The following is a 16416-nucleotide window of genomic DNA, read 5'->3' as shown; positions in this document are numbered from 1 at the left end:
TTCTGAGTGTTGTGCAGATTTGGAAAACCATTGGACACAGCCAGGTACAATGGTACTTCTGCCCACCTTCAACCCTACTGGGGCTGGGTTAATTGAAACAAAATATAGTTGTTAAAATAATAACTACAAAGTTTAAGTCCAAAAGGTACCCTACATGGATGGAAAAGGACACTCCAAAATGTCATAAGGTTTTTGAATGACAACCTCATGGCTGGGGTGTGCTACCTCCCTGTGGGTTGTTAGCCAGGGAAGCCCATGAGGCCCCACAAACCATCAAGTCTATTGCTGCTGCTGTTGGTTGTATTCCAGAACTAGACGGTAAGAACCTCTTGCTGAAGACACTACAGGTAATGCTTTGACTGCGGACATGGAGAAATTAAGCTGGGACTGAACTGGAAACTCCCACCCACTGGCTGGCTTTCATAAGTGACAGAAGGGGCCATGCAGGCTACTGGTGGAGAAATGTCGCCAACATTCCTGCTTGGCTAAGGATCCTGTGTGTTAAAATACCATCATTCCAGGCAGGATGTTCCTTCCTGTGCAATCATGGCTGAACTATGGTGGGTAGAACCAACCGCCTTCCAGTTGCATTTGTTTGTTTGTTTTTTGTTTTTCAAGACAGTGTTTCCCAGTATCTATAGAGCCTGTCCTGGAACTCGTTCTGTAGACCAGGCTGGCCTCCAACTCACAGAGATCCGCCTGCCTCTGCCTCTTGAGTGCTGGGATAAAGGTGTACTCCATCACAGCCTGGATTTCCAGTTGCATTTAAGGCCCATTCCACAAGAGAGAGATCACATCTGATACTGTAATTCAGGACAAAATCCCATGGCTGGGGAAGGAAGGTCATAGGACCTGATGGGGAAGCGACTTCTATGGTTTTTCTGGATGGATGTGATGCGCCTGTCATACTGCCTTCTAAACGTGTGCATTTACACACACACACACACACACACACACACACACACACAGTTTGACACAACAGACCACAGTTGTTATCAGCCAACTCATACCGCTGGTGAAGTTCCTGAGAACAAGTGGCTGTTACTGAGGCATGGCGGCCTTGGCATGGCGGCCTTGGCATGGTGGCCTTGGTGTGGTGACCTTGGAGATTGAAACATTCCCTCCTTAAGCCTGAAGGAAAGCAACTGAAGCAGGTCAGGAAGTCCCTGAAACTGACCAGACTCCCTAGGCTCCTCCCAGTCACAGTGAGCAATCAAAACTGAGAGTCCTTCCCAGAGGAGTGGAGCTAAGCTGAGCCACAAAGAAGACTCCAGAGGAGACCGGCTGCCTCAAGGAAGTTTAGACCAACTGAGGCACCAGGAAGGACTGATGTGGGAGTGTCATGTAGCAATCTGTTGATTTCATTGGTTAATTAATAAAGAAACTGCTTGGCCTGATAGGTTAGAACATAGGTGGGTGGAGTAAACAGAACAGAATGCTGGGAAGAAGGGAAGTTAGGCAGACGCCATGCCTCTCCTCTCTGGTCAGACGCAATGAAGCAAGCCGCCAGGTCAGACATGCTGAATCTTTCCCGGTAAGACTGGTGCTACACAGATTACTAAATATGGGTTAGGCAAGATATGAGAGTTAGCCAAGAAGAGGCTAGATATAATGGGACCAGGCAGTGTTTAAATGAATACAGTTTGTGTGTTGTTATTTCGGGTGGGAGCCGGGCGGGACGAAAAGCAGGCCTGCCGCAGCTCCTCACTACAAAGGACCATGCTCCAAACTGATGCAGGCTGTGCAGTGTGCTCCAGGGTCCTAGGTTTTGTGAGCTGTCCCCTGTACTGGAGTGGGCCTTGGTGATCCAGCTGTGTATGAGTCATTTCTGCTCCTATAAGTAACCCCTCACCCTTAAGTAAGTAACCCCAATAAAACTCACTCGTTCACCCAGTTGGATTTGGGTGGTATCTGTACTTTGGTCTGTAGTGGGCCGCCTGTCTGGGTGTGTAGACATGTGTGCTCTGTCTTCCCAGGGAAAGTTTTGCCATTCAATGCCTGGTGCCCTCTTCCCCATCCCTGAGGACTCTGGGAATGACACTTCTCCCGGACTCTGGGAGCCCTTTTCATCATGTGGTCCTCTATTGTTCGTTTGGGGTGTAATCTTTCTTTTTTCTAATTGCTCTGCCTTGTAATTCCATGTACTCTTATGCTTCCAGAAGTTTCTCAAATTATCTGTTTGTTAGAGCACCCTTTCCTGCTTATGAGTTCATTAGAGTCCTATCACCTTTATGTCATTTCCAGGGGATGTTTGTAAGCAGAAGTTTAGGGTGCAGCATGGGCCGGGCGTGGTGGCGCACGCCTTTAATCCCAGCACTCGGGAGGCAGAGGCAGGCGGATCTCTGTGAGTTCGAGACCAGCCTGGTCTACAGAGCTAGTTCCAGGACAGGCTCCAAAACCACAGAGAAACCCTGTCTCGAAAAACCAAAAAAATAAAATAAAATAGGGTGCAGCACATCTCTTCTGCCATTCTAGCGTCCCTGAGCATCCCTGGAGAAGGAATTCACGTGAGCCAGGATAGTGGCTCCAGCCACCAGGGGGTGCCGCTGTGTGGACAGTGGCTCATGTGCAGGAATCTCTGGAGCTGAGCCACACTGGTTACTAGCGGCTGCCAGCCCAGATTGATGACCGTGTCTCTGTTAATGGTCTTTGCTTCGAGTGCCAGTGGTTTTTAATTCCTAACTAGTGTGAAATCATGGTTTTCCACTTCAGAAAAGCCTGCCGGAGGCCAGCTCTACAGGGCCTAGGAAGAAGCCTTCTGGAAGACCCGGGAAAGGACTGGACATGCCTCATTGACTTTCCACACGGCAGGAGGCTAAACATGGGTGTTAGGTTCATGTGGTCAATCTCCCCTTCACACGACACTCTGTCTGTCATCCACCCCCACACCACGTGACTTTCTTATCAGTGCTGTGGGAAACTGGATGCCAAGATCTGGCTTTATAGGAAAATGTTTGCTGGCTTGTTTGGAAACATGGTGTCAAGTATTCCAAGATGGCCTTGGAACTGTTACTTAACTGAGGATGACTTTGATTTTACAGTTCTCCTGCCTCGAACTCCCAGGTTCTCAGATTACGGGTATGAGAAACCACACTCGGTTTATGGTGCTGGGGATCCAACCAAGGGCATGCTAGGCAAACCTGGGGATGGTCGAGTCTCTCATATGAAGTGACATAGCACTTGACAGAGCCTAGGGGATGACCCAGGAGGATAGGTCGTAGGAAGGGAGTTCTCTCCCAGGCATTGTCCTGAGTACTTCATATGTGGTATCATAATGCTCTAAGGGACCCATCAAGAGGGCAGGTGCTGATAAAATTACCATTGTAGGAAGGATCAGTGACATGTCTAAGACCAAAGAGCTGAGTCGGGATTCACACCCGGGTCCTCTGGTTTGCAGAGACTGTGATTCAGCCACACTGATTCAGGATGAACCTCACCTTTCTAGAGATCAGGTCTCCAGATTGCCCCCAAAGAGGCCCATGGGCATATACGTCACATGCTGTGCCTCCCCTGGCACTGACAGCCTGAGCAATGGCGAGGCACCAGCTTGTACACGGAGCTCTTTAACAATGAAGCATGCACACATGCCTTTTAAACCAGCAGTCCTTAGGTGACGGCATTCCCATTAGAAAGAATAGATGGTTCTAGAAGTCAAGGCATTAAAGTGGCTTCCGAGTGATTTTTATTGCTATCATAGAGTCTACGGGGTGAATTTGTGTGGACCTAGCCTCAGCATCTTCCCGCGGTCTTAACTCTGAGAGAGAAAACTTTCATACCTGCACAGTTCAAGAATCCCAAAGATGGGCTGGAGCGATAGCTCAGAGGTTAAGAGCATTGCCTGTTCTTCCAAAAGTCCTGAGCTCAATTCCCAGCAACCACATGGTGGCTCACAACCATCTGTAATGGGGTCTGGTGACCTCTTCTGGACTTCAGGCATACACACAGACAGAATATTGTATACATAATAAATAAATAAATATTTTAAAAATCCCAAAGATATTTATTGTTGCTGTTGTTATTTGAGACTTTTTTTTTTTTGAGATAGGATCTCATTCTTTAGCCCTGCCAAACTTAATATGGACCAGGTTGGCTTCCTACTCAAACTCATAGAGCTCTCTCTGCCTCTGCCTCCTAAGTGCTGGCATGAAAGGCGTGTGTCATCACATCTGAAGTCCCACAAGACTGTAAGCAACAGCTGACACCTGGTGACTTTGGGTTCCAGATTTAAATGAGGAAGATGCAAACACAGGATCCATATTTGCCAGTGAGAGAAACCGACCCTAATAATTGGGAGCCAGTAAGGTCATCAGGGGGCGCCATGGATGTCTCTGAGCTCCCCAGTGAAGTGCAAGAACAAGCTCTATAGCCCTGGCCTGTAAAGGGCGTGGTGGCCAGGGATGGGACCCCTGTGCTGTGAGGTCTGGTCACCTACCTGACGGGCCAGCTACATCAGCAATCACTCATGCTGAAGACAGGGACTTTAGACCGGGTGGCAGAGGAGGAAGAGAATTGGCACCTAAGACAGACCCGAGACCAGCAGCAGTAGCAGGGCCTGTGGCCCATCCCTCCAGTCCTTGGAAAAGTCTGCAGGAGAGACTGCCCAAGTGCTGGAGGGACGGAGCGTCCTATGATGGGCACACATCGGGATGCATGGCCCTCTGAGGAGCCCAAGGGGCAGACTGCACTGGGTGTCACACTAAGCTGCTGGATTAGTTCAGGCACAACGACTGAACCAGGGGCTTGTTCCCTCATTCCCTCTGCACCAGCCGGGAGCATTGCCTGCAAGAGCTCACAGCTGGACCCGTACAGGCTTTGCTTCAGCCCAAGGGTTGTAGTGGGTTGTTTGGAATAAAGACTATCATCACCTTTTCTGAGTCTCAGTGTCCACCACTGAAAAACAGAGCTTGTGCGATCCATCGGCACACACACCCCTCCTAGCAGCCACGATATGGGGACATTAAATGTACTATCAGAGTGGCGTCTACTTTGTTATGACTTTGCTGTTAGGACCTTTGGACGCTGTGCTAATGCTGTTATCAGCTGAAGGATACTGATGCTAATGCTGTCTTTCCTACGGTGGCTCCAGGTTCTAGAAACCCAACACAGCTGTCCCCTTATCTCCAGGGCTACCCCCTCCTACAAAATGACGTAATATTTGACAGACACACACCCCTGTATGCTATAAACCTTTACTAGATGGCTGATAGCACATGCCGTAGGACAAACGTTAGCCTTGTGGCCAACGGTGTATATTCTCTAATGACTAATGACAAGGGCTGAGTCCCAACACGTTCACTTCTTCCCTGAGTATTTTTAAATCCACGGCAACTGAACCTATGCATACAGAGGTGTTTTTAGGCCAAAACTGGGTATTTACTTACGACTGGGGCACACCTCCGATCCCAAAGCCCACCAGGCCTCGGAGCACCAGGATCCAACTATACACAGGCGCAAAAGCACTGAGGACGCCGTAGTACAGGGTCCAGAGCACACTGATCTTCAGCCCCTGTGGAGACAAGACAAGGAGTCACAGGAGCTGTGGGACCTCCAGGATCTGAACCTTCTTCTGGCCTCCACGGGTACAGCAGGCACATGACACACAACCATACACACAGGTAAAACACCCATAGATATAAAATAAAAATAAATAAAATCTCAAAAGATTTTCAGTTATCAATAGTTCCACTTTATAAGCAACCCGCACAGGCAGGGACACGCCAGGTGTCAGGCAAACGGGGCCATCCTGGTTGTGCGTGGAGTACCATTCAGTGCCGGTTAGGGTCCAGGGGGCCAGCCATGAGGTACACAGATGGCTGTGCATCTCATGTCATCTCCAACATTCTCACCATAAACCCAGAAGAAGGCTTCTGATTCTTCCTAGACCGTGACTCTTCTCTGTTTCACAGGATGAAGGGACTCAGAACGGATGCACTTGGGCCAAAGCTAATGGTGATCCTTCCACAGATCAAAGATTCACAGACCGTGAGCCCAACAAACCTTTTATCTCTATCAGCTGGTTTGTCTTGGGTGCTTGTTTTATAGCAGACCATAGCCAACTAACAGTGTGATTAATATTGATTATGAGTTTTAAGTAAAAGGGACATGATGTTCATTGGGGTTGAGAATCAGACAGGGACATCATGACAAATATGGTACAAATTTTAGAAAGTGTTAATTACTCTTAGAGATGGAGAAACAAATTCAAGATAAATGTTATTTAAGGGATGCTGGCCGGATACTGAGAGACAGCATTCACTTGCTAATTTATCCACTGATTTATCAATGTGTACATGTGTTGAACACTTGCTATGTGCCTAGCATAACAATGCTGATATATACATATTTATGCATCTTTTTCTCAATATGCATATGTCAAACAGCTGCTGTGTACTTGGCCGCAGGACTGCTGGAACATACCATCTACCCATCCAACCACATGGCATGTATGTACTGAGTTTCTGCTGCTTGCTTGGCACTGAATGGCAGGAACAAACCCGACAGTTGAGTCTCTTGGTGCGGGAGAATTGTCAGTATTCTGTCAATCATGTTATAAATAAACACTGATTGGCCAGGCAGGAAGTATAGGCGGGAAAACCAGACAGAAAGTAGAAATGATGTAATGAGAACAGGAGAATTCTGGGAAGGAGGAAGTTGATTCCTCCCACTCCTGCCTAGACCACCAAAGCAGCAGGATGTGATCTGCCCCACTGAAAAAAGGTACTGAGCCACATGGCTAACATAGATCAGAAAAATGGGTTAATCAAGATGTGAGAGTTAGCCAATGAGAGGCTAGAGCTAATGGGCCAATCAGCTTATAATTTATGGAGACCTATGTGTGATTTTCTTTGCACAGTTGTGGGGTACCAGGCAGGACAGAAACCCCAACAACAAGCAGGCCCTCCTTCGTACTCTTATGTGGGTTCATTGTAGAACACCTGCAGGAAGGAGGTTTCCTTTTTTTTTTTTTTTTTTTTTTTTGGTTTTTCGAGACAGGGTTTCTCTGTGGTTTTGGAGCCTGTCCTGGAACTAGCTCTGTAGACCATGCTGGTCTCGAACTCACAGAGATCCGCCTGCCTCTGCCTCCCAAGTGCTGGGATTAAAGGTGTGCGCCACCACCACCCGGCAAGGAAGGAGGTTTCTCATCTCTGTTTTATGAATTGTCTCAGCAGAGTGGGAGAGTGATTCATACAAAATCAGCACATATCAGGGCCACACCCACAGCCAGAGATTCCAACGCCTGAGACTTGAGCTTCGAAGAAGCCATTTCCTTCCTCCAGGGCCTTTGGTAGCTCCCACCAATCTCCAGCAAACTGAACTCTTCAGGCAGGTGAGCTATGGCAGGGACAGCTGGGGACTGAGTCAATGAGTGGACTGGCCTCACTTTGTGGGCTTCTACTGAGTTCTGACAAAAAGTCACGATGAGAGATTGTGAGTCCCAGTCACTAGGTAACACAGGTTTCCAAAAAAACTATAAGCCACAATTTTTTGTTGTTTTTATGCTTTAAAATGTATCTTTTTAAGAATAGAGGCAACTCATTGAAAACCCCATAAAACCCAGTGAAGGATAAATAAAATGTGGGGTTGGGGTGTAGCTCGGGGCTAGGAGACACAATTTACATGCTGCAGGCCCTGGGATCAACCCCCAGCACTAAAAATCTAGAACACACTAGACGTGTCTGTCTCTGGGTTACCAGTTTGCAACCTATAACCCAGAAAGCCTGGAATGCATTCTTGGTTGGCTCTGACCGGGTGACCTGATTACACCACCCACACTCTGAACTGCAGTAATTACAACTAGAACATTCTAACACGCATTGGCAAACACTTATGCATATTACACATACTTCATTTTGTTTTTTGAGATAGTCTCGTGTAGCCCAAGCTAGTCTTGTACTCACTGTGTACCGGGGTGACTTTATTTTTTTATTTTTTTTATTAATTAATTTATTTAATTATTAAAGATTTCTGCCTCTTCCCCGCCACCACCTCCCATTCCCTCCCCCTCCCCCAATCAAGTCTTCCTTCCTCCTCAGCCCAAAGAGCAAGCAGGTTTCTCTGCCCTGTGGGAGGTCCAAGGACCACCCACCTCCATCCAGGTCTAGTAAGGTGAGCATCCAAACTACCTGGGCTCCCACAAAGCCATTACGTGCAATAAGATCAAGAACCCATTGCCATTGTTCTTCAGTTCTCAGTAGTCCTCATTGTCCATTATGTTCAGCGAGACCGGTTTTGTCCCATGCTTTTTCAGACCCCGGCCAGCTGGCCTTGGTGAGTTCCCGATAGAACATCCCCATTGCCTCAGTGTGTGGGTGCACCCCTCGCAGTCCTGAGTTCCTTGCTCGTGCTCACTCTCCTTCTGCTCCTCCTTTGGATCGTGAGACTTCAGTCCAGTGCTCCAATGTTGGTCTCTGTCTCTGTCTTCTTTCATCGCCTGATGAAGGTTAATATTCAGGGGGATGCTTATATGTTTTTCTTTGGGTTCACCTTCTTATTTAGCTTCTCTAGAATCACGAATTATAGTCTCAATGTCCTTTATTTATGGCTAGAAACCAAATATGAGTGAGTACATCCCATGTTCCTCTTTTTGGGTCTGGCTTACCTCACTCAGGATAGTGTTTTCTATTTCTGTCCATTTGTATGCAAAATTCAAGAAGTCATTGTTTTTTACTGCTGAGTAGTACTCTAATATGTATATATTCCATACTTTCTTCATCCATTCTTCCATTGAAGGACATCTAGGTTGTTTCCAGGTTCTGGCTATTACAAACAATGCTGCTATGAACATAGTTGAGCATATACTTTTGTTGTATGTTTGGGCATCTCTTGGGTATATTCCCAATAGTGGTATTGCTGGGTCGAGAGGTAGGTTGAACCCGACTTTCCTGAGAAACCGCCACACTGATTTCCAAAGTGGTTGCACAAGTTTGCATTCCCACCAGCAATGGATGAGAGTGCCCCTTTCTCCACAACCTCTCCAGCAGAGGCTATCATTGGTGTTTTTGATTTTAGCCATTCTGACCGGTGTAAGATGGTATCTTAATGTTGTCTTGATTTGCATTTCCCTGATTGCTAAGGAAGTTGAGCACGATCTTAAGTGTCTTTTGGCCATTTGAACTTCTTCTGTTGAAAAGTCTCTGTTCAGCTCAGTGCCCCATTTTATAATTGGATTGATTAACCTTTTACGGTCTAATTTCTTGAGTTCTTTGTATATTTTGGATATCAGACCTTTGTCAGTTGCGGGGTTGGTGAAGATCTTCTCCCAGTCAGTGGGTTGCCTTTCTGTCTTAGTGACAGTGTCCTTTGCTTTACAGAAGCTTCTCAGTCTCAGGAGGTCCCATTTATTCAATGATGTCCTTAGTGTTTGTGCTGCTGGGGTTATACGTAGGAAGTGTTCTCCTGTGGGGTGACTTTAAAATGCTGAATCGTCCACTCCCTTCCAAGCACTGGGGTTAGAGGCGGGCGTGTGCCAGCCACACCCAGTTTTATTTGGTACCGAGAGGGAGGGTGGCCTTGTGTGTGCTGGGCAAGCACTCGCCCATTGGACTGCACCCCAGTCCTACATATATTTTCCGGCTGGACCCCTCCCCCTTTGTTCTTTTTGTCCCCTTTGTTTGCATGCAGGGAAACTGAGGCTCAGAGAGGTGAAGCAACTTGCCTTTCTCCACGGGAGTGGAAGAACGGGTGGTGGGAGTGAGGATATAACCTCCTTGTCCCCACCTTTCTATGGCTGACATAAGCCCCCAGCCGTTAGGAAATTCCATCTGAACCAAAGCGCCTCACTGAGCCCCAATACAGATACTCAGATGGACATGAAGACCTATCACTTGGACCAAGACAGTAAGAAGCCCTTCTGTGTTTGATGCTGCTGGCAGGTAACCTGTTGCACCCAGGCCCCTGGAGGATCTCAGGGGAGGCTTAGTAATTACAGCCCGCTCCTTGCTTCCTGAATTTGCGCAGAAACTCCATCATGGGAGGAGAAGCCATTGGAGGACACTTCTCCCTTCTCTCCAGCTGCCTGTTGGGTGTGAAACTTAGCTAGCCTAGGAGCAGAGCCAGCAGAACACGTTATGGGCAACGCTTCATGCAGCCTCGTTTATTTGGGACTGATCTCTTTGGGGAGAACTCAGGTCTGCGAGCAACTGAGGTCAGGATGAAGGACCTGACTCTAGAGGCAGGTGCCAGTGTGTGAATGCTGCCTACTATGAATGGGGACAAGCTTGACATACAGCAAGAGTAGTAATAGACATTTATGAAATGACTTATCTCTGCCAAGAGCTCGCGTGCAAGGCTTTGGCGTGTTCGAGCCATACCACCTAGGCATGAGGACACGAGGCTCAGGAGTTGGTCAGGGAAGCAGCTGGGACCTGACCCCAAGCAGCTGGCTCAGGCTCATGCTTTCCACAGGGAGATGGTCCCTTTTTGTTTGCTAGAATGAACCAACCACATGGATATTGGATAAATCCTTATGGTCCCAGGTGATGGAATTAACTCTGGAAGTGACAGCAGTGTCGGAGGCAGGCACTTTCTCTCTGGACCAGGTCCCTCAGTGCCACTCACATGGGGGCTGGATGAGACTCCTGGCTTCTACCTATGAGATGCCATTGTCAACTCTTCCCTTAGCTGTCACAACCCAGTCTGTCCCACACATCATCAAATGTTCCCCTCCCCTGTATTGAGAAGCAATGTCCTGAAAGGTGCAAAAACAGAGTTATAATTTATAAGATTTAGTAACATCATTATTGAAAATCCACTTCTGAGTTTTTAAAATCCAAACTCTTGGGTCAGTGAGATGGCCCAGTGGGTAAAAATTTTCCGCCATCAATCCTGACCACAAGGGTTCCCTCCTTGCCGCCCACATGGTGCAAGGAGAGAACGGACTCCCCATAGTTATCTTCTGACCTCAACACATGTGCTGTGGGACAGGAGGCTGTACACACACACACACACACACCCCACACACAAATAAATAAATAAATGTAAAAAATAAAATTGAGACCCAAACTCATAACCTTCTCTCTATTCTTTTTGTTTTGTTTTGTTTTGTTTTGCGAGACAGGGTTTCTCTGAGGTTTTGGAGCCTGTCCTGGAACTAGCTCTTGTAGACCAGGCTGGTCTCGAACTCACAGAGATCCGCCTGCCTCTGCCTCCCGAGTGCTGGGATTAAAGGCGTGTGCCACTACCACCCGGCTCCTTCTCTCTATTCTTCAGGGATGCCTCTTGACTCACGGATGTGAATCACCGGTCCCGGTGGCAGAACACACACTTTTCTAAGAGAACCCCAACCCCTATTGTGAACTTTTAGGGAAGTAAAAAGCAGCTGTGTTCTGTGGAATCATACTTTTGTACACTGCGAAAATGTGTTGCTCTCATTGGCTAAATAAAGAGCTATCTGGCCAATAACTAGGCAGAAAGAGGTTAGGAGGGAGAGCCAGACTGAGAGTGATGGAGAAGGGTCATCTGTTTATTGGTTAATAAAGAAACTGCCTTGGCCCTTTAATAGGACAGAAAATTAGGTAGGTGGAGTAGACTGAACAGAATGCTGGGAGAAAGAAGCCGAGTCAGGCAGCCGCCATGATTCTCCCACTCCAGACAGACACAGGTAAGATCTTTCCTGGTAAGCCACCTTGTGGTGTTACACAGATTATTAGAAATGGGTTAAAGCAAGATGTGAGAGTTAGCCAGTAAGAGGCTAAAACTAATGGGCCAAGCAGTGTTTAAAAGAATACAGTTTCCATGTAATTATTTCGGGGCATAAGCTAGCCAGGTGGTTGGGAGCTGGGCAGAATGCAGCCTGCTGTTCATATTACATGAAAGAATCTTGGGAAGAAAAAGGGCAGAGTCGCCTGGATGCAAAATGCATTTGCTGTACTGAAAAAAGGTGCCACCAAGTAATAGAATGCAAATAAGAAATATGGGTGAATTTAAGATATAAGTGCTAATCAGTAACAAGCCTAAACCATCAGCTGAGTATTTATAATTAATAACAAGTCTCTGTGTGGTTACTTCAGAGCTGGCTGGCAGGACAGAAACTTCCGCCTACAGCTGTGGGCCAGCAAGATGGCTTAGTGGGTTAAGGGCTTACCTTGTGGGTGGTCTGAAGGAGAATGTCCCCTAAAGGCTCGTATATTTGAATGTCTGGTACTCAGTGGAACTGTTTGGGAAGGATTAGGAGGCACAGCCTTGGAGGAGGTGTGTCGCTGGGTGTATTTCTGCCTAGTGCCTGTGGATCAGATGTGTGTGCTCAGTTACCACTGCAGCACCGGGCCTGCCTGTCTGCCGCCATAATGGTCATGGACAGGAGACTTCTGTTCACTTACATGAATGAGGTCACACAGTCAGGAGTGACCCTGAGGTCACCTGACTCACGCCTTCATCATGCCACCCTGGCTCTGGGTGCTGCAGGCTGGTGTGAGGCGTCCAAGGAGGACTGAAAAAGCAGAGAGAAAGGGTGGGGAGCGTACCCCACGCCAGCTGTGTAGAGCTCCTTGCGCCCAAGTTGACAGACGGGAGGGGACTAACTTTGCCTACAGAGAATGTCAGTGACCCAAGAGCAGTCTAATAAAGTGAGAAAAGTGAGAGTAATACCCGATAAAGGGAAGCTCTCGTCAGAGTCTTGCAGGAACTGAGAGCTGTGGCAGGAGCCTGGTGGGATTCCAGCCACTTTCCCCTCCTTCCTGTTTATAAAGCCGTTTTACATCGTTAAAGCAGACCAGACATAAGCGGTCCAGCACAAATGGTGTTTTGTTTCACTTGAGACAGGGTCTCTCTAGCCCAGACTGACCTCAGGTTCCTCAATATCCCCCTGCCTGGGCCTTCCGAATGCTGGGATATCCACTGCCATGGCCACAACAAACATTTAAACCAGGCAGCGATCCCCGTCAGGACAGTGGATATGGAAGGCAGGCCAGGGAAGGCTCCTGCCTGGCAGACTGAGACAGGATGCATTCTTCTAGGACAAAAGAGCTGACGTCATCTACCATCCTTCACCCATCCTGGTGTCGGGACATATGTTGGCACCGAACATCCCCTGGCCTCTCAGATGCGCCTTCGTCGCCCGCGATACTGCAATCACATCCCGCCCCTGCTAAAGCGTCAGGCTGTATTGTGCTGCCCCATGTTGTCTGGACTGCCACAGAGGGTGAGCGTTTAGGGGAGGGGCCTTACTGTTTTCCTGCCGTACTGATCTGAGATGTTTCCCCAGAGCGTGGAACTGGACATCATGCCGATGAACACCACCTGTGGGCAGACAGACCACTTCTGTTAGCAGCATGGAGTGAAAGGAAACAGCAACTAGATCCTCTCTCTCTCTCTCTCTCTCTCTCTCTCTCTCTCTCTCTCTCTCTCTCTCTCTTTCTCTCTCTCTCTCTCTCTCTCATACACACACACAATCACACACACAGCACTGCAGAGCAGATAAACCTGTTGCTGAGACAGCTCCGTTTTCATTTTGGGACAGGGTCTGTCTGTGTAGTTCAGGCAGCCTTCAAATTCTCAATCCTCCTGCCTCAGCCTCCTGAGAGCTAGGATTACAGGTGGGTACCACCACCCTTAGGTAGGTCTCCCAACAATCACACTCCATCCCTGCTAAAGCCTTAACCACAAAAATGTGCCTGACTCTCACTGGGCTGTGATCTCACTGCTCAGATCAGTCATGTTTTGCCTTAGATAGCACCCCAAACAATCAGATAAAATCACCATAATGATCAAACTCATAATGCTCAAACCTGGGGTCCATCACTAACTAGTGACTGGAGTGAGCAGCTTAATCTATCTGCCTCTCTTCCCTTCACGACAGTCAAAGGGCATGACGGAAGATGTGTTGTGGTCATTAGTGTTCACTGCCAACTTGACAGGGTCTAGTGTTACCTAGGAGACGAGCTCGTGTGCATGATTGAGAAGGGGGGGTTCTTAATGGGGCAGATGGAGGTGGGAAGCCATTCTAATCACAGATGGCCCCATCCCATGAGCCAGACTGAATAAAAGGAGAGAGACATGGGTACCAGGAATCCTCTGTTTCCTGACTGGGAACAGAGCCCCACACTCCTCCTTCATGCCTTGCCCACCAGACACACTGTATCTCTTCAGACCACCTGCCAAGTCAACCCGGCTCCCTTAAGTTGTTCCTTGTCAGGGTTACAGTCAGCAGTGTGACTAGTAGCTAACACAGGTGTACACTGTATCCAACATGGCTCCCGCCCTTTGGACATAAAGCTCTCAGGGAGCCATCATGGTTGCTGTTCTCTCCCCTTTATCCCCTCCTCTGAATTCCCAGAGCAAAATGGAGGATTCGGCCTCACTCACCTTCAGAGCTTCTCTCCAGAGAACACAGCACTTACTGGAGTCTACTGCCTGTCAAGGGCAATGTTTCTAACCCTCACGTTACCCTCCTGGGAAGAAGGGTGACATCTCCTGTCTATAGTGGGGATGTGAGGCTCCTACGGTATACATGCACATTGTGGTAGGTTCCAGATTGTTTGAGGTTCCCAAGGAGCTAAAGCTCTGGAGGGGTAGAGCTGGTTGCTAACTTGCTGGGACGGGTCACAGGGGTAGGACACTGGGTGGGAGGAGCTAAGAGGAGCTGACATCAGCCTTTCCATCCAGGGTTAGTGTGCTGGCTAGTTTTATGTCAGCTTGACACAAGCTACAGTCATTCCAGAAGAGAGAAGCTCAGCTGAGGAAATTCCTCCACCAACTGGCCTGTGGGCAAGCCTGTGGTATATTCCCTTGATTGATGTTTAATGTCCTGATTAAGGTCATGGTTCGCTGTGGATGATCACTGCCAGGTGATCCGGGTGCTATAAAAGGTAAAACCCAGCAGTGAGGAGCAAGACAGTAGGCTGTCGTTCTCCACGGTGTCTACTTCAGCTCCTGCCTCCAGGCTCCACCTTGAGTCCCTGTACTGACTTCCCCCAGCAATGCACTCTGCAGTGGGACTATATGCGGAATGAACCCTTTCCTCTCTAGGACAGCTTGGCTCTTCTCTGCAGAGCCGTGGCAGCAGGAAATGGGCAGCGCCCCCACAGGACACCAGGGGAATCTGTGAACTGCTGGGCTGCCTACCGAAGTCAGCAGTGCCACCTGCCAGCTGGGGAGTCGCCACTCACAGTGCAGCTGAGGCGCCAGGATGCTCAAGATCATCATCTCCATGGCGTCGGCCATCTGTGGGAAGGAGGGAAACCGTGAGGCATCTGGCCAGACATCCATGGGAAAGCCTGTGGGACCGAACCAATGAGCTGCTACACAGGGACTCAGGCGACACCTGACATGCTTGTTGGGTTTCCTTACAGTGTCTGCTTGCTTTAAAAATTTATTTTTAAGCCTCATATTTATTTCTTTTATACAAATGGGTGTTTTGCCTTCATACAGGTCTGTGCATTATGTGCATGAAGTGCCCTTGAAGGCCAGAAGAGGGTGTTGGATCCCCCGGAGTTATAGGCAATTGTGACCTACCATGTGGGCACTGGGAATTGTGTCCTGCAGATGAGCAACCAGTGCTTTTAACCACTGAGCCATTTCTCCAGTCATTTTTTAAATTCACATTTATTTGTGTGTGTGTGTGTGTGTGTGTGTGTGTGTGTGTGTGTGTGCCATCACTGGCCCCTGTAGTGGTTTTTGTTTGTTTGTGAGACAGGGTCTTATTATGTAGTTCAGACTGATCCAAACCAGCAATCTTCCTGCCTTCATCTCCTGCACGCTGGGATTACTTACACATAGCACCATGGACAGCATCATTCCCCCTATCTTTAAAAACACAGGTTCTTGGGTCAAAACACAGCTGTAGCACGAATAATAAAAACCCAGAGACAGATATTGGGGTTCAACCTGAAGATCAGAAAAGCAAAGCAGCCAGCCACTGACAGAAAATGGACGAGATCCTGTTTCCATGAGTCCTGAAGATTCCACCCCACACTCCACTCAGTTCTTGGCTCCTCCCCCTTATATTCCTCTCTTCACCCAGCTTATCACTCCGGTCTCCACCTCCCTAGTGCTGGGATTAAAGGTGTGTGATCGCAAGTACTGGGATCACCTTTGTGTAAGCTCTGCTTCTCTTTTAGACAGATTCAATATCGTGTAGCCAGGGTGGCCTTGAACTCACAGAGATGCATCTGCCTCTGTCTCCCAAGTCCTGGGATTAAAGGTGTACCACCACTGCCTGGCCTGTATGGCTGACTAGTATGGCTGCTTTGCCCTCTGATCTTCAGTCAAGCTTAATTTATTAAAACATAGATGATAGTATACCACTATGGACAGCTTAATAATAAAAAACACTTGCTGTCAATCCTGAGGCCATGAATTTGGTCCCCAGCATCCACATGGTGAAAGGAACAGACCAACTCCTGTCCCTGCCATTGTCCTCTAACCACCACATACATGTTCACCATGGCACCCACACATGTGCACACACACACACACATA

The 16416-nt window shown here is 48.2% G+C and overlaps 1 protein-coding gene across 1 annotated transcript in view; it reads right to left on the bottom strand.

The window, feature by feature from the left end:
* The window catches only part of Svop (SV2 related protein), an 83258-nt gene that overhangs the window by 36976 nt on the left and 29866 nt on the right, over positions 1-16416 (bottom strand). Inside the window, exons 4-6 of the mRNA XM_057765721.1 lie at positions 15061-15159; positions 13165-13236; positions 5382-5506 (exon numbers count right to left, since the gene is read on the bottom strand). Of these exons, the coding sequence (XP_057621704.1) occupies positions 5382-5506; positions 13165-13236; positions 15061-15159 (296 nt within the window). The remainder of the gene's footprint in view (positions 1-5381; positions 5507-13164; positions 13237-15060; positions 15160-16416) is intronic.

The sequence above is a fragment of the Chionomys nivalis genome, chromosome 3 (genome assembly GCF_950005125.1).
Source record: "Chionomys nivalis chromosome 3, mChiNiv1.1, whole genome shotgun sequence".
Classification (NCBI taxonomy): Eukaryota; Metazoa; Chordata; class Mammalia; order Rodentia; family Cricetidae; genus Chionomys; species Chionomys nivalis.
The sequence above is the reverse complement of the archived record's forward strand: the minus strand, read 5'-3'. Positions and strand labels throughout refer to the sequence as shown.